This window comes from Microcaecilia unicolor, chromosome 1 (assembly GCF_901765095.1).
Source record: "Microcaecilia unicolor chromosome 1, aMicUni1.1, whole genome shotgun sequence".
Classification (NCBI taxonomy): domain Eukaryota; kingdom Metazoa; phylum Chordata; class Amphibia; order Gymnophiona; family Siphonopidae; genus Microcaecilia; species Microcaecilia unicolor.
The window spans coordinates 405,150,194-405,175,624 of NC_044031.1; the positions used below are offsets into that span (position 1 = coordinate 405,150,194).

Here is a 25,431-nt window from a genome sequence, read left to right on the forward strand (position 1 = left end):
TGTGGAGGCCATATGACCCAGAAGTCTCAACATCTGCCGAGCTGTGACCTGCTGAGACGCTCTGGTCTGCGAAGCCAGGGACAGGAGGATGTTGGCCCTCGCTTCGGGAAGGAAGGCCTGAGCCGTCTGGGTATTCAGCAGAGCTCCTATGAATTCCAGAGACTGGGTTGGCTGGAGATGGGACTTTGGGTAATTTATCACAAATCCCAGCAGCTCCAGGAGTTGAATAGTGCACTGCATGGACCGGAGGGCTCCTGCCTCCGAGGTGCTCTTGACCAGCCAATCGTCGAGATATGGGAACACGTGCACTCCCAGCTTGCGCAGGTATGCCGCTACCACCACGAGGCACTTTGTAAACACTCGTGGGGCAGAGGCGAGCCCAAAGGGCAGCACACAATACTGAAAGTGCCGTGCGCCCAGGCGGAATCTGAGATACTGCCTGTGAGCTGGCAGTATCGGGATGTGAGTGTATGCGTCCTTTAAATCCAGGGAACATAGCCAATCGTTTTTCTGAATCATTGGCAGAAGGGTGCCCAAGGAAAGCATCCTGAACTTTTCTTTGACCAGGAATTTGTTCAGGCCTCTCAGGTCTAGCATGGGACGCATCCCCCCTGTTTTCTTTTCCACAAGGCAGTACCTGGAATAGAATCCCTGCCCTTCCTGCCCGGGTGGTACGGGCTCGACCGCATTGGCGCTGAGAAGGGCGGAGAGTTCCTCTGCAAGTACCTGCTTGTGATGGGAGCTGAAGGATTGAGCTCCCGGAGGACAATTTGGTGGCAGGGAGGCCAAATTCAGGGCGTATCCGCACCGCACTATTTGGAGAACCCACTGGTCGGAGGTTATGAGAGGCCACCTTTGGTGAAAAAATTTTAACCTCCCTCCGACCGGCAGATCGTCCGGTACGGACACTTTGAGGGCGGCTATGTTCCCGTGGATCCAGTCAAAAGCCCGTCCCCGGCTTTTGCTGTGGAGGCGCAGGGGGCTGCTTAGGCGCACGCTGTTGACGAGAACGAGCGCGCTGGGGCTGTCCCTGTGCCTGACGAGGCCTTCGGGCCGGCTAGGTGTACCTACGCTTGGCAAAAGAATAGGGCACAGCCTGCCGGGCCCGGGAAAAACGTCCACCTGCTGAGGTGGGTGCTGAAGGCGCCCGGTGGGAGAGCTTGTCGAGGGCGGTTTCCCGCTGATGCAGTTGGTCCACCAGCTGCTCGACCTTCTCACCAAAAATATTATCCCCCCAGCAAGGGACGTTGGCCAGTCTCTGCTGGGTGCGGTTGTCCAGGTCAGAGGCACGCAGCCATGAGAGCCTGCGCATCACTATACCTTGGGCCGCAGCACGAGATGCCACGTCACAGGTGTCATAGATACCCCTGGACAGGAACTTTCTGCACGCCTTCAGCTGCCTGACAACCTCCTGATAAGGCCTGGACTGCTCCGGCGGGAGCTTATTGACCAGGTCCGCCAGTTGCTTCACATTGTTCCGCATGTGGAAGCTCGTGTAGAGCTGGTACGACTGGATGCGGGTCACGAGCATGGAGGACTGATAGGCCTTCCTCCCAAACGAGTCCAGAGTGCGAGACTCCCGCCCCGGGGGCGCCGAGGCGGTATTCCTCGAACTCCGTGCCCTCTTGAGAGCAGAATCCACGACCGCCGAGTCATGGGGCAATTGGGGCCGCATTAACTCTGGGTCCGAGTGGATTCTGTACTGGGACTCTGCTTTCTTGGGGATGATGGGATTAGATAATGGTCTCATCCAGTTCCGAAGCAGTGTCTCTTTAAGGACATTGTGCAACGGCACCGTGGAGGACTCTCTAGGTGGTGATGGATAGTCGAGGACCTCGAGCATCTCAGCCCTCGGCTCATCCACAGAGACCACGGGGAAGGGAATGCAAATAGACATGTCCCTTACAAAGGAGGCAAAGGAGAGGCTCTCAGGAGGCGAAAGCTTCCTCTCAGGTGAAGGCGTGGGGTCAGAGGGAAGACCCGCAGACTCCTCTGAGGAGAAATATCTGGGGTCTTCCTCTTCACCCCACGAGGCCTCTTCCTCGGTATCGGACATAAGCTCATGTAGCTGAGTCCTTAACCGGGCCTGGCTCGACGTCGAGGCACCGAAGCCTCGGTGTCATCGAGCGGTGGACTCCCGCGCCGGCGGGGACGAAGCTCCCTCCATCGACGTCAACGGGGACTCCACCTGCGTGGCGGTCGAGACCGGCGCCGCAAGCGGCGGCGGTGTCGACGGCCTCGGCACCGGGCTAGAGCTCGCCGGCGCCACAGTCAACAGCGCCGAGGGCGCAAGCACCCCCGACGCCGGCACAGCCTGGCGCATCAGCCCTTCCAGGATCCCTGGAAGGATGGCTCGGAGGCACTCGTCCAGGCCCGCTGCCGGGAAAGACGGGGGGGCCGGTAGAGGTGTCGGTGCCGGAAGCTGCTCGGGTCCAGGAGACTGCACCGAAGTGCTGGGACCCTGACGCGTTGGTACCTCCACAACCGAAGGGGATCTCTCCTCTCGACGCGGACGCTTCGGCGTCGACTCCTCGCCGGTACCGAGAGCCGGATGCATCGAAGGCGACCGATGACGGTGCTTCTTAGATTTCTTGCGGTGCCCGTCATCGGTGCCAGGTGGCATGGAGGAGGAGGAGGTCGATCCCCCTCGGTCTCGAGGAACCTGGTCAGACAGGGTTCAGTCCCGAGGGCCATGGGCCGAGGGAGTGACCGGGGCCGATTGCCCACGCGGCCTCTCACCCCTACCCTCGCCGGAGGACTGGCGGGCCGACGGGACCTGTGCTCCTGGGGTCGATGCCATTGGTGCCGATTTCGCGGGCATCGATACCGGTACCGAAGAACCGGCCGTCGATACCGATGCCGTCGAGGTCGACGTCGAGGGGCCGGCGCATGTTCCAAAAAGACGGTCCCGAAGAACTTGCCTCGCAACCTGAGTCCATTTCCGGAGACCAAGACACAAAGAACACGACTTGATATTGTGCTCCGGCCCGAGGCACTGGAGGCACCAAGCGTGGGTGTCGGTCTGCGAGATAGGCTGGCCGCACCGACCACACTTCTTAAATCCACTCGGGACCTTCGAGGACATCGATGGAAAAATCGCGTCGGCGAAATTAAAGTCGTCGATGGTGGCGGGAATCACACCTCGAAAAATAAATCGACCGCGCGGCCACAAGGCCGCAACGCGACGCCCCCGCTAGAAAACGAGGGAAAACAAGCGCGTTCACACTTTTTTTTTTTTTTTTTTCGAAAGAAAAAGAAAAGGCCGGAACGCGGCTATAACAAACAAAAAACTAAGAAATTTCGCGAAAACGCAACGGTTTTTCGGGCTGAACCAGAGAGAGCGGCGACGCACGACTCTCTCCAGCGCGGAAAAAACAAGACTGGAGGGAACGGTCGCGCACGGGCGGGAGGACGGCCGCGCATGCGCGGTGGGCGTGCCCTGCGTGCGGACCGCCCGCGAAGCTTCTTCCGGTTGGTGGGGGCTGCCGCAGACGTCAACCCAGTCGTGAGAACAAGCAGCCTGCTTGTCCTCGGAGAATTTACTTCTGCTAGCTTTATTTTGCACTGTACAGGAGAAAATGCATTTCTTTCTATTTGGTTTTGCACTGCATGCAAAATCTGGCATCTTGAGTTTCCGTTTAATTTTTGCCTACATTAGTACTTTTACCCCCTGTTTACTAAGCCGCGCAGCTTAGTAAATAGGGGGGGTTAGTTTGTGGTTGCTTATCCTGTATTTGAACAGGGGCTCTCTGTGTTCTGAAACCAGGATGGGGTGCTGTGGAAGAGTATGAGTGAGGAAGGAGATCCCAAGGGGTTCAGTGAGGGTAGAAACAGAGTAAATGTTGTCAAAGAGAGGCAACAGTAGATGGGTTAGAAGGTAAGAGAGAGAATGGCCTGGAGAGACAGGGATGGAGCTGGAGCTGATGAGGGGATGAAAAGCAGTGGAGAGTAGATGAGGGCTCAAAGGGTAGAAATGGGGGATAAGAGAGTGGGTGAAAGACAGAGGGTGGGAGGGATTGGCAGACTGGGGAAGGAGAAAGACAGAGGGGGCAATAGAATTGCTGGAAAGAGGGTGAGAAGGAGATGAGAGGTGAATAGGGTAAAATTATGTATCATACCTGATAATTTTCTTTCCATTAATCATAGCAGATCAATCCATAGACTGGTGGGTTGTGTCCATCTACCAGCAGGTGGAGATAGAGAGCAATCTTTTGCCTCTCTATATGTGGTCATGTGCTACCAGGAAATCCTCAGTATAGTCGATATCAAAGCTCCATCCGCAGGACTCAGCACATAGAGAATTACACCCACAAAGGGACACTCTTTCCAGCCCACCACCGCCGAAGCGGGGGGGGGGGGAGTGAAATCACACCCGCCGACGCAGGGGGAACTGGCTTATCCTGCTACCGCAACCATGGGAGGAGCTGGCTTACCCTAACACCGCCGAAGCGGGAGGGATACAAAGCTACCCTACTACCGCACTAAGCGGGAGGGAGCGCCGGCATAATTTAGTTATCAATCCAGCCACCATCGAAATGGGGGGAGAGGAAGCAGCAGCTCACTGTAACACAAAATCGTCTGAACTCAAGGGAAATCCAATTGGAAGAACTTGAACACAAAGTCCTCCTGAACAGGAACTGAAGACTAAACTTGAACCTGAAATAAAACCAGAACACAAACAGTACAGATATCTGGGAGGGGCTATGGATTGATCTGCTATGATTAATGGAAAGAAAATTATCAGGTATGATACATAATTTTACCTTCCATATCATCAAGCCGATCAATCCATAGACTGGTGGGATGTACCGAAGCAGTACTCACCCAGGGCGGGACATGGAAATCCCAGAACGCAACACTGAAGCCCCAAACTGGGCCTCGGCCCGAGCCGCCACATCCAAGCGGTAATGTCGTGAGAAGGTATGAGCCGACGCCCAAATTGCCGCTCTACAAATCTCTTCCAAGGAGACGGATCTGGACTCTGCCATAGAGGCTGCCTGTGCTCTAGTAGAGTGAGCCTCCAGCTGGATAGGCGGCACCTTCCCTGCAGCCACATAAGCCGCCGCAATCGTCTCCTTGACCCAACGTGCCACAGTAGGCTTAGATGCCTGCAGACCCCTATGAGGGCCTGCGAACAGCACGAACAGGTGATCCGATTTCCTGAAATCATTGGTCACTTCCAAGTATCTGATGATGACTCGTCTAACATCCAGACATTTGAGAGCAGGGTACTCCTCTGGGTAATCCTCCCTATGAAAGGAGGGTAGACAAAGCTGCTGATTCACATGGAAGCGAGAAACAATCTTGGGCAAGAAGGAAGGCACTGGGCGAATCGACACTCCTGCCTCAGTGAATCGCAGGAACAGCTCTCTACACGAGAGCGCCTGGAGCTCGGAAACTCTTCTGGCTGAAGTGATAGCCACCAAAAAGACCGCTTTCAATGTCAGGTCCTTCAGCGACACCCTCGACAAGGGCTCAAAGGGCGGCTCCTGCAATGCCCGTAGCACCAGATTGAGATTCCACGTAGGCACTATCGAGTGCAGAGGAGGGCGCAGGTGATTAACCCCTTTAAGAAAGCGCACCACATCTGGCTGCGAAGCCAGGGAAGCACCCATCAGTCGACTCCTGAAGCAAGCTAGAGCCGCTACCTGGACTTTAAGCGAACTGAGCGACAGGCCTTTTTCCAGACCTTCCTGCAGGAACGCCAACACTGAGGTAATTGGAGCAGTGAAGGGCGAAAGGGAGCCTGCCTCGCACCACGATGCAAAGGTACGCCAAAACCCAGGCATAAGTAGTAGAAGTAGAGCGCTTCGGTGCTCTCAGCATAGTGGCGATGACCTTGTCCGAGAAGCCCTTCTTCCTCAGCCGCTTCCGCTCAAGAGCCAGGCCGTAAGACCAAAGGGGGAGGGATCCTCCATCACCACGGGACCCTGATGCAAGAGGCCCCGCTCCGCTGGAAGCCGCAGAGAATCGTCCATGGAGAGCCGGATTAGGTCTGCATACCAAGGGCGCCTGGGCCAATCTGGACCCACCAGGACCACCCGGCCTGGATGCTTTGCCACCCAGCCGAGGATTCTGCCCATCATTGGCCAGGGCGGGAACACATAGAGAAGCTCTTGTACTGGCCACTGCTGGAGAAGAGCATCGACCCCCAGAGAACAAGGGTCCCAATCTCTGCTGAAGAACCGCGGTACTTGGCAATTGACTGAGGTTGCCATCAGATCCAAGGTCGGCATTCCCCAGTGCTTCGTGATCTCCAAGAACACCCGAGCCGACAGCTGCCACTCTCCAGGATCCAAGGTATGGCGACTGAGAAAGTCCACCTTGACATTCAGGACTCCTGCAATGTGAGCCGCCGACAGCTGTTCCAGGTTCGCTTCTGCCCACAGGCATAACTTCATGGCCTCCCCGACTTGGGGGGCGCTCCTGGTACCTCCCTGGCGGTTGACATAGGCCACAGCCGTGGCATTGTCTGACAAGACCCGAACTGGCCTCATTACCAGAACCTGGAGGAACGCTTGCAGCACCAACCGAATGGCTCGAAGTTCAAAGAGGTTGATGGACCACTTCGCCTCCGCAGGTGACCATATCCCTTGCGCTGTCCTTCCCAGACAGTGGGCTCCCCAGCCCGTCAAGCAGGCATCCGTCGTGACGACAATCCAGTCCGGGGTCATAACAGACATTCCGGCGGCCAGCTTGTCTGGCATCAGCCACCAATTCAGTGCCTTGCGCACCGCTGGATCCAAGGGAAGGTGTATAGCGTAATCCTCCGAAACCGGAGACCAACGCCACAGGAGAGAGTGCTGTAATGGTCTCATATGGGACCTGGCCCAGGGCACTACCTCCATCGTGCCCGTCATGGAGCCCAACAGTTGCACATAATCCCAAGCCCGAGCAGTAGTGGAGCTAGGAACCGGCCCACCTGGGCCCAAAGCTTGAGGCTCCGGCTGTCTGGCAGGAACACTCTGCCCACTTGGGTGTCGAACTGAACACCCAGATACTCCAGGGACTGAGTCGGGCGTAGCTGACTCTTTTCCCGGTTGATGATCCATCCCAGGGAGCTCAGAAGAGCAATGACCCTGTCCGTTGCTCTCCCACACTCTGCAAATGAGGGAGCTTGAATCAACCAGTCGTCCAGATAGGAATGGACTTGCACTCCTTCCTTGCGGAGATAAGCGCAATGACCACCATCACTTTGGAGAAGGTCTGCGGAGCCGTAGCCTAGCCAACCTGAACGGGAGGGCTCTGAACTGGAAGTGCCAGCCCAGCACTGCAAAGCGCAGGAAGCGCTGATCAGGAGGCCAGATGGGAATGTGCATACAAGCTTCCTTGATGTCCAGGGATGCCAGGAATTCTCCTGCTTGTACCGCAGCTATCACAGAGCGGAGAGTCTCCATTCTGAAATGCCGTATTGACTCCCTTGAGGTTGAGAATAGGCTGAGAAGAACCTCCTTTCTTTGGTACCACAAAGTAAATGGAGTAGCGTCTCGTGCCAAGTTGATCTACTGGCACTGGGACCACCGCCCCAAGGCGGATCTAGTTGTCCAGTCTGCTGAACTGACGTGGCTTTGAGGGGAGACTTGCAGGGAGAGTTCACAAACCCGTCTCTCAGGGGCCGGCAGAACTCCAACTTATAGCCGTCTCTGATGACTTCCAGAACCCAAGCGTCTGAAGTTACCCTGGTCCACTTGCCCAGAAATGAGGACAGCCTTCCTCCTATCTGTTCTGGGCCTTGGACCAGGACCCCGTCACTGGGTACGAGACCCTGGGGGAGGGCCGGAGGACGAACCTCCGGGACAGCGGTCTCTGCAAAAGGAATGCTGCTTGGGGGAGAATTTCCGCTTGAAGGAGGAGGAAGAGGAGCCCGACTTGCCCGGGCAATACCGACGGGCTTCCTGAAACCGGCCCTTAGAGGAACCAGGGCGAGCACTGCCAGCCCATGCCCTGACCTCAGGCAACCTCTTGCCTTTAGAACTGCCGAGATCCATCACGATCTTGTCCAGCTTGTCCCCAAAGAGCAGCTTGCCCTTAAAAGGCAACTTGGCCAGGCGAGATTTTGAGGCATGGTCAGCAGACCAATGCATAAGCCATAGCCACCGACGGGCAGAGACTGTCTGAGCCATACCTTTAACCGAGGCTCTCAAGACATCATACAGCAAGTCTGCCAAGTAGGCCAAGCCCGACTCCAAGACTGGCCAATCCGCCCTCAAGAAGGATCCGAGGGGGAGGCCCACTGCAAAATGGTCAGGCATGCCCTGGCCACATAAGAGCCGCAAACAGAGGCCTGCCTCAAAGGCCAACTTAAGGCCACCTCCAATTTCCTGTCCTGAGCATCCTTCAGGGCAGAGCCACCTTCCACCGGCAGAGCCGTCTTCTTCGTCACCGCAGTGATTAGAGAGTCTACTGTGGGCCAGTGAAAGACCTCCCGTTCACCCTCAGGCAGAGGGTACAGACGGGACATGGCCCTGGCTACTTTAAGGCTCGTTTCAGGAGAATCCCATTGAGCCGAAATTAAAGTCTGCATGGCTTCATGAATGTGGAAGGTTCTGGGTGGGCGCTTTGTTCCCAGCATAATAGCGGAACCTGCCGAGGCTGAGAGAGAGAGCCTTCCTCCGGAAAGGAAATGTTTACAACGCTCATGGCCTGAACTAACAGGTTGGGCAAATCCTCTGAGCGAAAAAGCCGTGCTGCAGAGGGGTCATCTGCCCCATCAGGGCGAGGATCAGCCTCCTCCAAAGAATCCCCGAAGGACCTTTGGGAGAATCCAGAAACGCTGCCGTCATCTACATCAGAGGAGACAGAGTCCCCTAAGGCCTGGTGATCCACCCGAGGGTGTTTGATCAGGGAGGCCTCTTCACCCATGTCTGACAGGGGAACTGGAGCAGCGTTTTGCAGAAAAAAGGCCTGATGCAGCAGCAAAATAAACTCAGGAGAGAAACCCCCCCTGTTTGTGCACCTCTGCAGCATGGGCCACGGCCCTAGAGGAATTCTCAACCTCCGCTCCAAAGAGTGGGGGAGAGGCACGCTGCGCATCCAAAATGGTGTCCATCGCGTCACTCCGTGAAGGAGCTGCGCGGGAAGAATGGCGCTTGAATCTCGCCAACTTCTTACCGCCGCTCAAGTCAAGGGCGGCCATCTTCTTACCGTCTCCCACCTCAAGGGCGGCCAAAGAAGAAGCCGTCCGAGCAGCATGGCCGGCCAAAACCGGAAGAGCGGACATCGGGGGATGGGCGCCTAAGGCGGGAAAAACCGCCGATGCCCCAGCAGAGGAAAAACCGGCTAACTCGCCAAACTCTGGAAAGGTGCCCAAAAAGGGCTTCTCTGCCTCCGATCCCCGCACTTCCCCACTAGACGCACGAACACGGTCCGGGAGCGCTTATTCGCGCCCTTGCCATCCGACGCCATAGCCACGTGGAGAACGTTCGGGGACCCCCCTGCCCACTAGGAAAAGGTAAAAATTACCTGCTTCTTGCTCCGAGCTGCAACAAATTGGTGTCCCAGTGAGCAGCTGCAAAGAAAGCTGTTTGCTTCAAAATCGCTTTTTTTTTTTTTTTTAGCGGAGCCAGCGGGGGAGAGCGAGAGAAAAGGAGGGACCTGGAACCACCAGGTTTCACTCGCTCATGAAGAGCCCTCAACCCCAGGTCCTCAACAAAACCTAAACAAATAGGCTTGGAGGCCTAGCCAAAGCTGCTGCTGTGACCACACACCTGCTGAGATAGAGAACATACTGAGGATTTCCTGGTAGCACATGACCACATATAGAGAGGCAAAAGATTGCTCTCTATCTCCACCTGCTGGTAGATGGACACAACCCACCAGTCTATGGATTGATCTGCTTGATGATATCGAAAAGGTGAATAAGTACTAGAAGGTGAAAGAAAGAGACAATGAGGGGTAAAAATCAAATATGGGTGGATATAGAAGTAGAGAAGAGAAAATGAACAAAGAAATATAAAAAGAAACATCAGTGCCAGATGGATGTAGAGAAGAAATGGAAAGGCAAACCTGAAACAAATGTAGAAGACTGACACAAATAGTGGAACAGACTGGGGACTAACTCAATTAGAAAAGTACCCATTCAACAAAGGTAAAACAGAAAAACATATATATTTTTATTTAATACTTTTTAAGGATTGGTATGTGTCTGCTTTGGGGAATGTGCATCTTTTCTATTTTTGTATTTAACAGAGTACAGAGAAAATGCTTTTCTGTTTCTCCTTCACCTATACTTTCACTGCTTATAGTCTGACTTATTTGGGGGTCTCCATTTCAGTTTTTGTCTGCATGTTTTTTGTGGGCCACTATTTTGTATCAGGTGAGGGGGTCTGTCCGTGTTCTGCATGTCTGACTGACAGGGCCGGTCTTAGCAAGTGCGGGGCCCTATGCAGACCAATTTGACGGGGCCCCACCCTAGCCCCGCCCCACCCTAACTCCGCCCACCCTAGTTCCACCCCCACCCTAGCTCCAGAGCCGGCCACCCCTCCCTCCAAGCTCCAAGGCCCCCAGCTCCAGGGCTTGTCGATCCTGCACAGTCAATGCCAACTGAAAACCATGTCTTTTTCACAAACACAGATACACCCTAATCCACTATAGAATAAGTAGTAATATTTAAACTTTCTATTTAGACAAAAATTAAACTGAACCCCCAAGATGCCAGACTCTGCATACAATACAACACCACAGAAACAGAAAATGTCCCCTAGTACTGTGCAAAATATAAAGACAACAGATGTAAATTTGAAAAAAAACTAACAAATACCAATCACCACTTTACAAATTAACAAATAGAAACAAAACAAATATAGAAAATAAAATAAAACCATTTTATTGGACTAATACATTTAGCTTTCAGAGGCCAAAACCTCCGTCCTCAGGTCAATACAGTATAGAGCTGTTACAGTATCCTATCCTGACCTGAGGAAGGGGGTTTTCTTCTCCGAAAGTTTGTCAAAATATATTAAAATTAGTCCAATAAAAAGATTACCTTATTTACATGTTCTATTATAAACATTTATTAACACAGCTACAATACTATATCCAAAAGCAAAAATATATATATATATATTTTATTTACAGTTTGTCGTCTCTGGTTTCTGCTTTCCTCATCTTCTTTTCACTGTCTTCCTTCCATCCAGCATCTGTCTTCGCTCTCTCTCTCTGCCATCCATTGTCTGCCCTCTCTGCTGTCCCCTCCATCCAATGTCTGCCCTCTCTCCCTGCCCCTTCCGTGCACATCTGCCCTCTATCCCTGCCCCTTCCATTCACTGTCTGCCCTTTCTATCCCTTCCATCCACTGTCTGCCCTTTCTCTCTGCCCCTTCAATCCACCATTTGCCCTCCCTCTCCCATCCATCCGGGTCTGCCCTCCCTCTTCCATCCAGGATCTGCCCCTCTATCTGCCCCTTTTTTTCAGCCCCCAGTTCCAGCCCCACTATCCCACCAGTCCCCCGTTTCAGCCCCAGCCCTTTTCTCCCACCAGTCCTGAGCTTCAGCCCCCAGCCACTCCACCCTGTCCCCTTTTCAGCCCCCAGTTTCAACCCCAGTCCCCAGCCCTTTTCTCTCACCAGTCCCAAGCTTCAGCCCCAGCCACTTCTCCCTATCTCCTTTTCAGCCCCCAGTACCTACAGTTTCAGCCCCTGCCCCTTTTCAGCCTCCAGTCCCTGTACTAGCCCCCTTATCCCACCTACCCTCCTTTTCAGCCCCCAGTTCCAGCCCCCTTCATCCACATGCCTTGTATTAGAGCCCCCCTTTTCAGCCCCAGAACCATTCTCCCACCTGACCCACGCATGCCTCATTTTCCCACCAGCCCCATGCATGGCCCCCATTTCCCATAGGGCCCCTTCTCAAACCCCAGTTCCAGCCCCCTTCACCCATCTGAGAACCCCCATCCAACACCCTTCTCCCATCTGAGTCCCCCTTACCCCCTCACCCGAACTGAGAACCCCCATCCCACACCCTTCTCCCATCTGAGTCCCCCTTACCCCCTCTCTCCGAGAACCCCCATCCCACACCCTTCTCCCATCTGAGAACCCCCATCCCACACCCTTCTCCCATCTGAGTCCCCCTTACCCCTTCCCCCAACTGAGAACCCTCATCCCACACCCTTCTCCCATCTGAGTCCCCCTTACCCCAACTGAGAACCCCCATCCCACACCCTTCTCCCATCTGAGTCCCCCCCCCCCGACCCACCTACCAACTCTGTTCTCCTCCTGCTGCACCCACTAACTTAAAAAAAAAATTGAGAAGTGCCGAGTAGCAGGCAGCGCCTCACGTCTGCCCTGCTAGTAAAAATCTCCTGAACGTCGGGCCAGCCTTCCCGCATTAAGTCCCGCCCTCCTCTGAGGTAATAGGCTCTTCCCGCATTAAGTCCCGCCCTCCTCTGAGGTAATAGGCTATTACCTCAGAGGAGGGCGGGACTTAATGCGGGAAGGTCGGCCCGACGACGTGCAGGAGAGTTTTACTAGCAGGGCAGACGCGAGGCGCTGCCTACTACTCGGCACTTCTCAATTTTTTTTTACAGAACAGCGATCGATCGTCGAGGGGGGGTGGGAGCAGCGGGCGGGGCAACCCCAGGCGCGCCGCGCGGGGCCCCCTGGCCGCCTCACCCTAAGACCGGCCCTGCTGACTGAGGTGAAGGATTATGCTAAAATGTAGTGTCTGTGTAGGAACATATAACAGTCGAACTTGTTCCAGTTTCCCAGTAGCAGGTTTATAACACTGTCTTTTCATAGGTGGGTCATGGCTGTTATGGTTTGGAAAGTTTTTCCTGTATAGGTTTTGAGTGTCTTTTTCAAGGGTTTTGTGTTATTTTGCAAAGTGTCTGTAGCCTATTTGAAAGCGGGCTCTGGGGCAAGGGCTGCCGAAAGGTGGCTCTTGTTACTGCAAATAAAAATGCCCAGGACTAATGGTCTCCCCATCCTATAGAGTCACCACACAAACTAAAACCCATCGGCTTTAAACAAAGTGTCTGGCAGTGGATGGAGCTTGTGTTGTTCATGAAGTGATAATCACAATGACCATTTTTTGAATGGCATGTTCTAATAGCTCCACTAGAAATCCACCCATGTGGAGAACTCTGAATTCCCACAGGGTACAGCAGAGGCAAAAGGATGACGGGAAATGGACCGCGGACTCCAGAAAGCAAGAAAAGTAAACTTGGTACTTTAAAAAGATTTATTGTGTGCCCTAGGGGGCACAGCAGTGGACTTCAAATAAATGCTCCCAGGTATACATCTCTCCCAACCTCCCTTATCTCGTCTGCTGAGACCCCCAAAACCTACAACTCCCAACTTTACGCCACTACAATAGCCCTTATGGGTGAAGGGGACATCTATGTGTGGGTACAGTGGGTTTCTGGTGAGTACTGGAGGAATCACATTTTCCGCCACAAGTGTAACAGGTAGGGGGAGGTATGGGCCTAGGTCCACCTGTCTGCAGTGAACAGCACCCACCACTAGCCTACTCCAGGGACATGAAAGCTGCTCTAATGGACCTTAGTATAACATCTGAGGCTGGCAATTAATGTTTTCAATCAAATTTTGGGGGGGATGGGAGGGGGGTCAGTGACCACTGAGGGAGTAAGGGGAGGTCATCTGGTCAGTTAGGGCACCTTTTTGTGCTTTAATTCATTCTAAATACAGGTGTAGCTCAAAACATCTTAGTTTTAGTCCTGGACGGTTTGGTTTCATTATGGCCGAAAAACATCCACGTCTTAGGAATGTCCAAATCCCGCTCTTAACGCCGCCCCCCCCCCCCCCCCCCCCCGATATGCCTGCTTGAGATTTGGACGCACTACAGACAAAAATCATAGAAAAGCATCTGAAAAATAGGTTTTGAAAATACTGATTTGGATGATTTTATGAGAAAAATGTCCAAATGCTGCTTTATGCCACTTTTTAGATGTTTTTCTCATTCGAAAATTAGCCCCAAAGAGAAGGAACGAGGCAAATCAGATAATGTACAGAGAAAAGTAAAAATAAGGGAAACATAACAATTACATTATCCACACGACAAAGGTTAGAACTTAGAAGCAGGGACCATGATTAAAACACCTCATTCTCATTGTGCCTGGTCCAGAGGAGCTGTCTTTCTTGTAGGACATGTTTGGATCAGTTTGCTTCTAGCTTTAATTCAAGCTACATCACCTGTTTGATGCAGTTCCTCACATGTGGCTGTGGTCAGATTTCCTCTTTCCTCAGATTCCTGAGGCTCAGTCTCAAATCCCTCTTGCTCAAACTGGAATAATAGGTCAGGCTTGACATTGTGGGAGCCTGTTAGAGGAAAAATACTTAGAATTACGCTGTTTTCATAGTCACCTCCATTTGTACAGCGACAAAAAAAAAATGAGGGGTGCTGTTGTACTGATCATCATCAGAAATATACTCTAACAATAACCTGATCATTTTAATATTGAGGTGGACAACTCCTTTCTTCAAGAGCTACAGACAGCTCTGTTGTGGATTCAGCTACTGCATAAACATAATGGAAATCTCTGCTATCAGTAGTTATTTTATACAGATTGTTCATCTAATTGCTATAGATCAATATTCAGTGGCATTTAACTGATTACTGCTAACCGGCCATTTCCTAACCAGATTAGAGGCGGGCTGGGGGCAGAGTGTGGAAAGAGCACCTACTTAGCCAGTTAGTGGCGACTTTCAGTCTGCTAAGCAGCTAAGTAACTTCATAATGGGGCCCTTTTAAAAAGTGGCGGTAGGGTTACCGTGCGGCAATACAGCACTACCGCAGGGCGCACCCAGGAGCATTTCCCACACCAGAAAATATTTTTCTATTTTCTAGCATGGGGGGTGGGGAGTAGGTATGCCCAGCGGTAATTGGCCATCACCGCATGCTGTCCAATTACCTCCGGGTTAGCGCGAGCCCTTACCGCCTTGTAAATCGCTGCACGCCAATATTTTCATTAGCACACGGCCACTAATGACCTCCATTTAAATAAATAGAATTGCCAGCTGTGGTAAAGAGTGGCCTTTTGGCATGCTGCACACTACTGCAGGACACTTTTTACCACAGCTTTGTTAAAGGAGCCCAAAGTTAGGATAGCAAAAAGGCTGGCTTAACTTTTTGCGATCCCCAGTACCGATATGGCGGTGAAAAATGCCCCAAAAGACAGACTCCGCGCCAGGGTAGGAGAAGAGAAAATGGCGCCGCCCGCAAGCCCGCCTGGACCGACGGTTTCGTCCGCATGGATAGCGGAAATCACTGCTGAGATGACGGCAGTGATGGATGATCTCCTGGACCGTCAGCTGGCCCCTATTGGTATTAAGCTCGAACGAGTGCAGACTCAGCTCACGGATTTTTCGAAGGACTGTGCAGCATTCCAGTCGCGAGTCAACGAGGTGGAAGACCGCGTCACGGTGGTCGAGGAAGCGCAAAACCAGATGCAGGAACAGCTGCGGGCACTAAAAAATAAAGTTGAGGACCTAGAAAACAGATCTAGAAGAAACAATATTCGTCTGGTGGGACTTCCGGAGAGCATCCCGGAGCGGGGCCTGGAGACCTTTTTGGCCAGTTGGTTGAGTAAGGAACTACAACTCCCAGAAGCCCTGGGGCCGCTTTGCATTGAGAGGGCTCATCGACTAGGACAGAAGGGCGCAGAACCTGGCAGGCCAAGAGTAGTCATCTTAAGATTCCTGGACTATGCTCAAAAACAAGAAATTCTGCAGCGGCTCAGAGCAGGGAAATCTCTGGCATTTGAACGGGTGACAGTTAGATGCTTCCAGGACTACTCTGCCGGTGTGGCTGCAAACCGGCGTCAGTTCTCGGAGATCTGCTCCAAGTTGTTTCAGAAGAAAATACGATTTGCGCTACAGTACCTGGCAAAACTGCGTGGAACCACTAAGGTCTATGAAACCGCAAGTACTGCCCAAGAATTTTTAAAGCAGCTGGAAGCAGCCGCGCCAGAAGACCGTTGAGAAAAGAGCAAAGCTACCAGATGCTGACGACAGACCGGAGCGAGGAGTGACAGTGTGATGGAGAGTTGCTATATATGCATGTTTCCTACAGCGCACGAACAGAGTCACAGTGGTTGCGCTGTGGGGGATAGAACTGTGAAGAGCCTGTTTATGTGTTGTGTTTAAAGGTTAAAGTTGCATGGTTCAGAAGGCCAAAAGGCGAACGTAGGGCTTTTGTTAGCAACAGTATGGCCCTTCTAAGACTTTGACTAGGGAATGTTTGGACTCTGTAAGGGGTTTTTGGGGGGGAAGAGGGAGGGACGTAGGAAGTGATGGTCCCTGTTAGTGGGTCCGGATACAAGGGTCTGGGAATGGGAAGGGGTGTGGCGGGAGGATTTGGGATAGGGAGGGAGGGGAGGGGTAGGTTGGGGGGGGGGAGGGTAGTTGGCTTGGAATCAGGTTTTCGAGGCAAGGGAGTGACCGCAGAGAGGCAGGAGTCACAGTATTCTTGGCGGGTAGAAGGAAAGATCAGGTGGCTGGATTTACTGGTGGGTAGTGAATGGCGGGAGGCGCAGGCTCAAGTTTATAGACAACAAGTAGATAGGAGAGACCCTAGTGGGGGAGGGCAGTGGCTGGGGGGCCCCCTCTCACAACTTCCGCAGTTTTTTGGAATACATACCATTTTCCCTACACTAGTAGAATGGTAAAAATCTTAACCTGGAATGTGGGTGGAGTAAATTCACCTATAAAACGGTCTAAGATTTTGCAGCAACTAAACAGACAACACACGGACATTGCTCTGCTGCAAGAGACGCATTTGTCGCAGGTGGAGCATGCCAAGCTCAGTACCTGGTGGGTAGAAGAATGTGTAGCGGCATATGCGCAGGGGGGAAAAAAGGAGGTGTGGCAATATTGTTTCGTAAGGGCGTCAATACGGCGATATGTCCACTCTTAGTGGATGCCTCGGGACGATATGTTATCTTGGAAGCCATAGTGGGCAAGCAAAATTTGTTAATCTGCAATATTTACGCCCCTAACAATTATGAAAGGAAGTTTTTTCAAACGGTGATTAATTTTCTTCTTAATCAACCACATAGAGAGCTCATAGTGGGTGGAGATTTTAATGCGGTCTGGGACCCCTTATTGGATAAATCAGTGCCAGGTACTTCTGCGACCTACTACAATAATAAAGGCCTGTTGAAATTGAGCCAGCTGTTGGACCTGACAGATGTCTGGAGGGTGCTTCACCCGGGAATGAAAGATAATACACACCTATCACGGGCTCACTCAACACAATCCCGAATTGATTATGTCCTCGTTTCAAGTCAGATGTTTGGGGAAATTACAATGGCAGAGATACGGCCCTATATGGTGTCTGATCATGCATGGGTTCAAGTGGAGTGGCAGCCCCGGGACCAGGCTAGAAAGGCCAACAGGTGGCAATTCCCCATAGAGTTTTATACAGACCCCATCTTAAAGGGGCGTTTGCAGGCCAGCTGGGAGGATTATGTTGCCCATAATCATGAGCACCAGAGTGACCCGGTTCTGTTCTGGGAAGCGGCTAAGGCCGTGCTCCACGGGGAAATAATTAGCCATGTACACTATGCCCGGATCTCCAGAGACCGACAGATATTAAGACTGAGTAAACAACTTTGCCGTGCGAGGACACGGTTTGGGGAAACGCATGTGACAGGTTATAAGCAGCAGGTGCTGGATTTACAATCAGCACTGAATGAGCTCCTACATGGGCGCATGCGCAAATCGCAAATTTACTATCGTTATATGCTCTATAAACATGGGAACAAAGCGGGCAAATTGCTGGCCAAGCTTCTCAAACCAAAAGGGGGAAGTAGACATATTCTTGCCCTTCGAGGGATGGGGGGAGGCCTTAAAACCTCGGACCGGGATATCTGCAATACTTTTCACTTTCTATAAAGATCTCTATGCCCTCCCCAGAAGATGTAGGCCTAGCTAATCAGATGTATCTAACCAACCTTAATCTCCCTAGGCTTACACAGTGAGAGCGAGATCGCCTTAATCAACCATTTACAGAGGAGGAGGTGACTATGGTCATAGCTCAGAGCCCATTGTTGAAGGCCCCAGGACCGGATGGTCTACGGGTCGAATTTTATAAATTGATGGGGGGGGGGGGGGGGGGGGGGGGGGGGGAAATCATACCAGACTTAACTAAGTTTTTAAACCAAATGATAGACTTAAGAGCAATGCCACCCGACCTGAATAAGGCGCAAATAGTAGTACTGCTTAAACCAGGGAGAGACCCATTGGAACTGACATCATACTGCCCCATATCTTTGCTGAATTATGACACCAAGCTGATGGCTAAAATCTTGGCTAATAGGTTGGCAAGACTGCTGCCCCGTCTGATACACGAAAGTCAAGTGGGAGGACGGGCCGTAAGTAAAAATCTGAGGGCGATTTTAACATCTTTAGAACATGGTGAGCGTAAGGGTCTGGCGACACTGCTAATTAGCTTTGACGCCGAGAAAGCCTTCGATAAGGTACACTGGGCATTTCTTTTCGACACATTGGAAAGCTATGGCTTCTCAGGAAGATTTGTAGAAGCAATTCAAACCTTATATGCCAACCCCAGTGCCACGATGTGGGTGAATGGGATAGAATCACCAAGCTTTTCTAGTCAGAAAGGGACCAGGCAGGCTTGCCCCCTATCTCCCCTCCTTTTTGTTCTGGTGTTAGACCCCCTTATCCGAGACATTATGGAGAATCCTTTGATTAAAGGAGTGAGACTGAGCACACAGACATTTAAAATTGCAGCTTTCGCGGATGACCTCTTGGTCCACCTCACGTCCCCGAAGGCGTCGTTAGAGACCTTCCAGGAATACGGAGACTATACGGGCTTTCGGATCAACTTGGATAAATCTGAGGCCCTGGCATCCCCGGCAGAGGGCAGAGAGGACTGGGGGGGATGAATTTCCCTTACACTGGGCAAACCATTATTTTAAGTACCTTGGGATTAGACTTACAATGCACACCACAGAACTACATCAATTAAACATCAGGGCCCTCTTAGATTATATCAGGGAAAAATTGGACTCTTGGAAAGGATTACCACTGTCTTTGTTGGGGCGGGTCCACTTGATACAGATGGTGATTTTCCCGCGTTGGCTATATGCCTTACAAACTCTGCCCATTCATTTATCGAAGACAGATTTGAAATGTGTAAATCATTTGTGCTGCCAGTTTTGCTGGGCTGGTAAGAAGGCAAGGTTGCGGCAGGACTTGTTGGTAGGTGGTTGGAAACAGGGGAGCATAGGATTCCCGGACCTGTTTTTATATAATCAAGCCTGCCTATTACGGCACGTGAGAGACTGGCTTTACACAACACATTATTACACGCCTACATCGTTTGAACGAGCCTTTTTTGCACCAGATGACATAATTGCCCTATTTCATCTACCCCGTAATAAAATACCCCCGCATCTCAAAAGAAGCATATTGCTCCACCCCCTTCGCATGGCATGACAGTGGTGGGTTGGACAATTAGGGGGACATCCGAATATCTCTGATCAAATTCCAATTGTGAGTAGCCCGATATTTGAAGGCTGGGAATGGAGAGGCATTAAGAAGCTGGAGCACCTGCTGCAGGAGAATGGAGAATTATTACCATATGCTGCTTTAAAAGATAAGATAGGGTCTGACTGGGGGAATCAGTTTGCTTATATACAAATTAAACACTACATGCAGACGCTGACTCAGGATGCCTTGAGAGGCCGTTTAGGAGACAAGATGCAGGGGTTCTTTATTGACCTGGCGTCAGAAAGGCACGCGATATCTGATTTATATGGGGCCTTGGTCTGTGAGCGACCGACAAAACAATATGAGGAAATTAAATTTAAATGGGAGCAAGACCTTGGGACTTCATTAGCGTCCTGTGGCGGCATCACTGAAGGGGATCCGACAGTTAGTCACAGATGAAAGACTGAGAGAGTGTGGGTACAGGGTTATACTGAGGGGATACATGACCAAAACACAGCTGGATCATATGCAGAGGTCAGAGAGCGCTAACTGTTCTAAATGTGATGGGGGACCAGACACGTTCTACCACGCCCTTTGGCAATGTCCTAAGGTGCGGGCATTTTGGCAACTTGTTCATGGATTTTTGATACAGCTAGGCAATAAAATCCAGGGAACCGAAAGGCAATTTTTGCTGGATCAGTCTAGGGCCTTTGCCCCCCTCAAGGCACCGGCGGCTCTTCTATGCAGGAAACTGAGTTTGGTGGCTCACAAATGTATTATGCAATATTGGGCTTCTCCGGAAGCACCTGCCTACTGGCACTGGAGAAACCAGGTACATCTCTTGGCCTCGTGGGAAGCCCGAGATTCAAAAACATCAGTTAAACATAGAAGGCAATTCCTTCAGGTTTGGTCCCCTTATTTACAAATGCTGAGCCCACGGGGGAGAAGTCTGCTTATCAACTCCAGTTAAAGGTTACAGGGTTTGTTAGAGTCTACTGTGGTTACTCCCGATTAGGTCTTGTCCATCTAAGGAATGGGTGGAGAGGGAGGGGGGATGGGGAGGGAGGGAGAGGGGTGTTTCGGGGTACATTAAGCTTAAACTTTGCAATTCATGGGGTGCAGAACCGCTGTGTTATCTGGGTGATGGACAAGTTTCAAGTCTCTGCATTATAGTCTGGCGAACAATAGCAGCTAGCAGAGATCTATTTCTGTATGACAGTTCTTCTCAATAATAGCAGCAAGTTGTTTAACCAACCGCCCGATCGCAGATGTTAGGATCAGCTGCACAGTGTGATTATATCGTTGGTTTCTACAGAAGGAGGGAGTATAGGTACAGGGCTATCAGACACAAGGCCCTTTGCCCTTTGCAATGTACTGTTTTGATTTGTCTTGGAGATTTTGTTATAGACTTCTCTATGTATTAGAAATGTTCCTTCTATGTTCATTTTGTAAAACTTAATAAACAGATTTAAATATATAAGATGAAAACATTTTTAGAATTCTTTATATCATTCATCTATAGTCCACAATATAGGAGGCATGTCAAAATATTCAGTTAATCACAAAGATTACAAAAGATTCTTTCCATACAGCTAGGGAATGAGAGGGAGTTCCAGGAGATCCTAATTCAATCACGGAGTAGATGTAATTTGTCTTAACTGTGCTGAAGGTAACAGAGCAATTTTAGAGTCCAAAAAGGAATTAAATTGTATAGGATTTTATGCACTAATGTTAACCGGGCACCAGTCAGAATATTTGGCTGTGAGCGACTCAGATGCCACTTACTGCTGCAGCTGAATATCTGAATAGCTTAGAAAGTGGAGGGGGACTGAAACAACCCCCACCCCCACCCTCCACAGTAAGAGAAGGAGCCTCTTATTCTGGGTACAAGTGACACACTGAACTATCAGGCAGGTACTGTCAATTTACCCCTTACTACTAATCATTTCTATAACGTTACTAAACACATGCAGCGCTGTCCACATTATATGCAGGTACTTTCTCTGTCCCTAGAGGGCAATGGAGGATTAAGTGACTTGCCCAAGGTCACAAGGAGCTGCAGTGGGAATTGAACCCAGACCTTTATTTCAATGCCTGTGAGACAGTGGTAGTTCCCATGCACCCCTAGAACGGCTCCTGTGATAGTGAATTTAGTTTTGTTTTGGAGTCCCTGGAGGTCATTAGGAAGAAGAAAGCCAAAGATTTGTTTCCAGGAAGAAAGAACCCGGGAGTCTGTTTCCTAAATGTGTCAGTGAGGTCTGAATATTGCCCCACTCTTGGTGCTATTAACAGGAACTGCCAAATGTAAAGATACCATCAGCACAAGCTCCTCTGTTCCCAGACCCCATCTTCCATCCCACAAAAGCGGAAGTAAGGAGGAAGTTGGAAACTACAGGCTGGTTAGTCTTAACTCAGTGGTAACTAAATTAATAGAAACACTTCTAAACACAGGACAGAGGTTTCTGGAATCAAAAGGGTTGAGGATCCAAGGCAACGTTGTTCTACTAGAGGAAGGAGGTCTTGTCAGACTAATCTGATTAATTCTTTGACTGGGTGACCAAACACTTGGACTTAGGGGGAGTCCAAGACATGGTGTCAGGAGAGAGGATAGGGCTGGGAATGGAGAAGCATTCATTTCATTTCATTTATGCCATGGATAACACGCCTTAATGTAAAGTCGTTCAAAGTGTTCTACAAAATAAAACGACACAAACATACAAACACAATAAAAACATAAAACATGTTATACCAAATAAGACACAATAAGATTGTAAAAATACAAAGCCTTCAACCCCTGCCTTGTTTAGCCAGAATGTTTCAGATTCAGTGCTAATGAGATCTATCCACACTGGAAACAGCCAAAATTTAACCCTTTTACAAAATTTCAAGTAACTGGTTTCTAAACGAATATATAAGGTTAATGAGTTCCACAAATGAGGTCTGATGTAAGCAAACGCTCGTTCATGAGTATATTGAAGCATAAATGTGAGGAAACCAACTACAAAGGCTGGTGGGCCAATCGTAAAAATCTACAGGTTCAAATGCTTTGAACGTAATAAGTGTAAAGATCTCAACACTGCTGGAATATAATCATGTATGGAATTTATAATTTAATGTGAGCAATTGCAAAGTGATTCACATAGGAAAGTGCAACACAAACTATATAAAAACATAGGGACAGTGAAAATGACAGTAGATAAAGACCATATGGCTCATCCATATCATCCGCTATCTCTTCGTCACTCTAAGAGATCCCACATAGAGAATGACACGGTGACAGGGACCCGTGGTAATCATGGGATGGGGACGGGGCGGGGTCAGAGCAAGTGAGGACGGAGACAAACTTTGTCCCCGTGTCACTTTCTACTTTGAAGCCTGTTAATGAACTGGACTGTTATTTATGTTTGATTGATGCAGACGACAATATTTTTATTTTTTGGAAAAACAAGCAAACATGCTGGCCACAGCTAGCAAAATTTGCTTGAGGGATCCTGTACATCCTGCTACCAGCACATCTTCTAAGAAGACATCTTCTATTGCAGGAGAGACTGTGAAAGACAGGAGAGCTAGACTGAATCCTGAGATTGTTGATGACTTCTTATTCATCCACACTTTACAGGGCATATTTCTCCCCTCTAGGGCATACAGAACGGGTTGTATTTTGTACCCCTGGACATTTTAACAGGGTGGATTAGGATTCCTTGGAGTAGTAGAAGTCAGCTATTTTTGTAAAAAAAAAAAAAGCCCGTTTCTCATTGAAATGAAACGGGCGCTAGCAAGGTGATCACCTTCTGCCAGTAATGTTTTTAAGGGAAGTATTAGGAGAAATGTGCTCTGATGGTAATCAATAATTTTCAGTGGTGTATTATGAGTATTATCATGCTGCAGAATGAGATCTATATTGTTTTATGTACTTGTATTCTTTTGTGTGTGTTTTTATTTTCGAGGGGGGGGGGGGTCACAGAGAGATTAAAGATTCTTCTCCCCTTCCGTTCTGTCCACTTCCCGTGTGTGTGTGTAAGACAGAGATACACAGTGTCTGTGTGTCTATCAGTGAGAGACAAATCCAATGGGGGGGGGGGGGGGGTCTGTCAGACAGAGAAAGAGAGAAAGAGTGATTAAACATTGTTCTCCCCTTCCATTCTGTCCACTTGCCTCCTCCTTTGATGTCCGTACCTCGGAGTTCAACTTTCTTGAAAGTGAGAGTCCTGTCAGGCGGTTTGTGTGCTTCCCGCCACCCTGGTCCTCTGTTCTCTGGTCGTGGCATTACTATGCAGCCTTCCCTTCCCTCCGAGGTCAGGGCACTGACAGCGAGTGCAATTGCCTGTGGTTGGTCCCTTCTCCTTCTGACGTCGCGTTACCATGCAGCCTTCCCTGCCCTTGGAGGGCGGGGCAGTGATCGGGAGTGCGATTACGAACCCTACGAACACTACACGGCTTCACTGCCATGGAGTCAGCTTCAGAACGTTGCAGGTGCAAATTATTATATTAGATAAAAAGAATTAAATATAAAATCATAAGTGTTCGAGGCCTCTGCAGATGAGAACAGCGTCCACGGGACACGGGGACGAGGCAGGGACGGGAACAAGTTTTATCTCTCTAATCCCACATGCCTGTCCCATGCTTTCCTGAATTCAGATACAGTCCTCATCTCCACTACCTCCACTAAGAGGTCATTCCACGCGTCCACCACCCTTTCTGTAAAGAAGTATTTCCTTAGATTACTTTTTGATTCTATCCCCCTTCAACTTCATCTTATGCCTTCTCGTTCCAGAGCTTCCTTTCAGTTGCAAAACACCTGCCTCCTGTTCAGAGAAGTCCTGGTGAGACCTCTTAAGGATTTATTTAATAGATCTTTAGAGACGGGAGAGGTTCTGTGGGACTGGAGATGAGCTGATGTAGTTCCTCTTCACAAAAATGGGAAACTTCAGGCCGGTAATCCTCAAGTCGGTGGTAGGAAAAATAATAAGTCACTGTTGAAGGAACAGTTAGTTAACTTGTTAGAAGCCAACGGACTACAGGGTCTGAGGCAACATGGCTTTACCAAAGGACAATCTTGCCAAACAAATTTGATTTACTTCTTTGACTGGGTGACAAAAGAACATGCGCTAAATGTAATCTGCTTAGATTTTTTTTTTTTAAACCATTTTTTATTGTTAAACAGAAGCAAATACCACAATCCAAAATATATGCGTTATGTCAGAATATACATACCAATACCGAGGCCAATACCGAGGCAGATACCAATCGAATCAAGATTCAGGAGGCACGAGGTACAACACACGTCAAAAAAAAGTAATGATTCAGGAATCATAAATATTTCTCAACAACAGTTAACTGATAATCAACAAGAAGTTTTAAATCTCGGTTTAGGGTTCGTCCCTAGTCAACCATATGATGCTTTTAAAACAAGGTTAGCCTTAAAACGGTTTATACGGAAATTACAACTAAGAGATTATTTTGATACTAAATCTATGCATGTAGATATATCTATAGTGAAATCTAAATCTCGTTGGATACCTCCTGGCAATTTGAATCCTCAAATAGCAGTGTTTCAAGCTTTGGTTGAAAAAGACCTTGAGACAATTGAAAATAGAATGAATCGACAACGAGTTGCATCTAATTTATCATCTCGCCAACGTATGGCGCTCCAACAAATTAAATCCAAGGAAGATCTCATTATTACACGAGCGGATAAAGGTGGAGCAACCGTTGTTCAACATCTAAATCAGTATGTCTTTGAAGCAAATAAACATTTATCGGATAATAAATATTACCGTCGATTGCCAAAAGACCCTACAGTTGAACTTCAATCACAAATTAAAGAATTGGTATTCACAGCTCACCGAATTGGATGTCTTACTTTAAAAGAAAAATTGTTTTTGACACCTAAATATCCAAAGATACCGAACATTTATTTTTTACCTAAAATACACAAAGACATTACACATCCTCCTATACGTCCGATTGTATCAACACGTGATTCTGTTTTAGAACCGTTATCAATACTGCTTGATCGATGTCTA

General features: G+C 49.7%; 1 protein-coding gene across 1 annotated transcript in view; it reads right to left on the reverse strand.

The window, feature by feature from the left end:
• LOC115482606 (zinc finger protein 160-like) overlaps positions 1 to 25,431 on the reverse strand; it is a 202,903-nt gene that overhangs the window by 6,423 nt on the left and 171,049 nt on the right. The window contains 1 exon segment of the mRNA XM_030222568.1: positions 14,144 to 14,269. Within this exon segment, the coding sequence (XP_030078428.1) occupies positions 14,144 to 14,269 (126 nt within the window).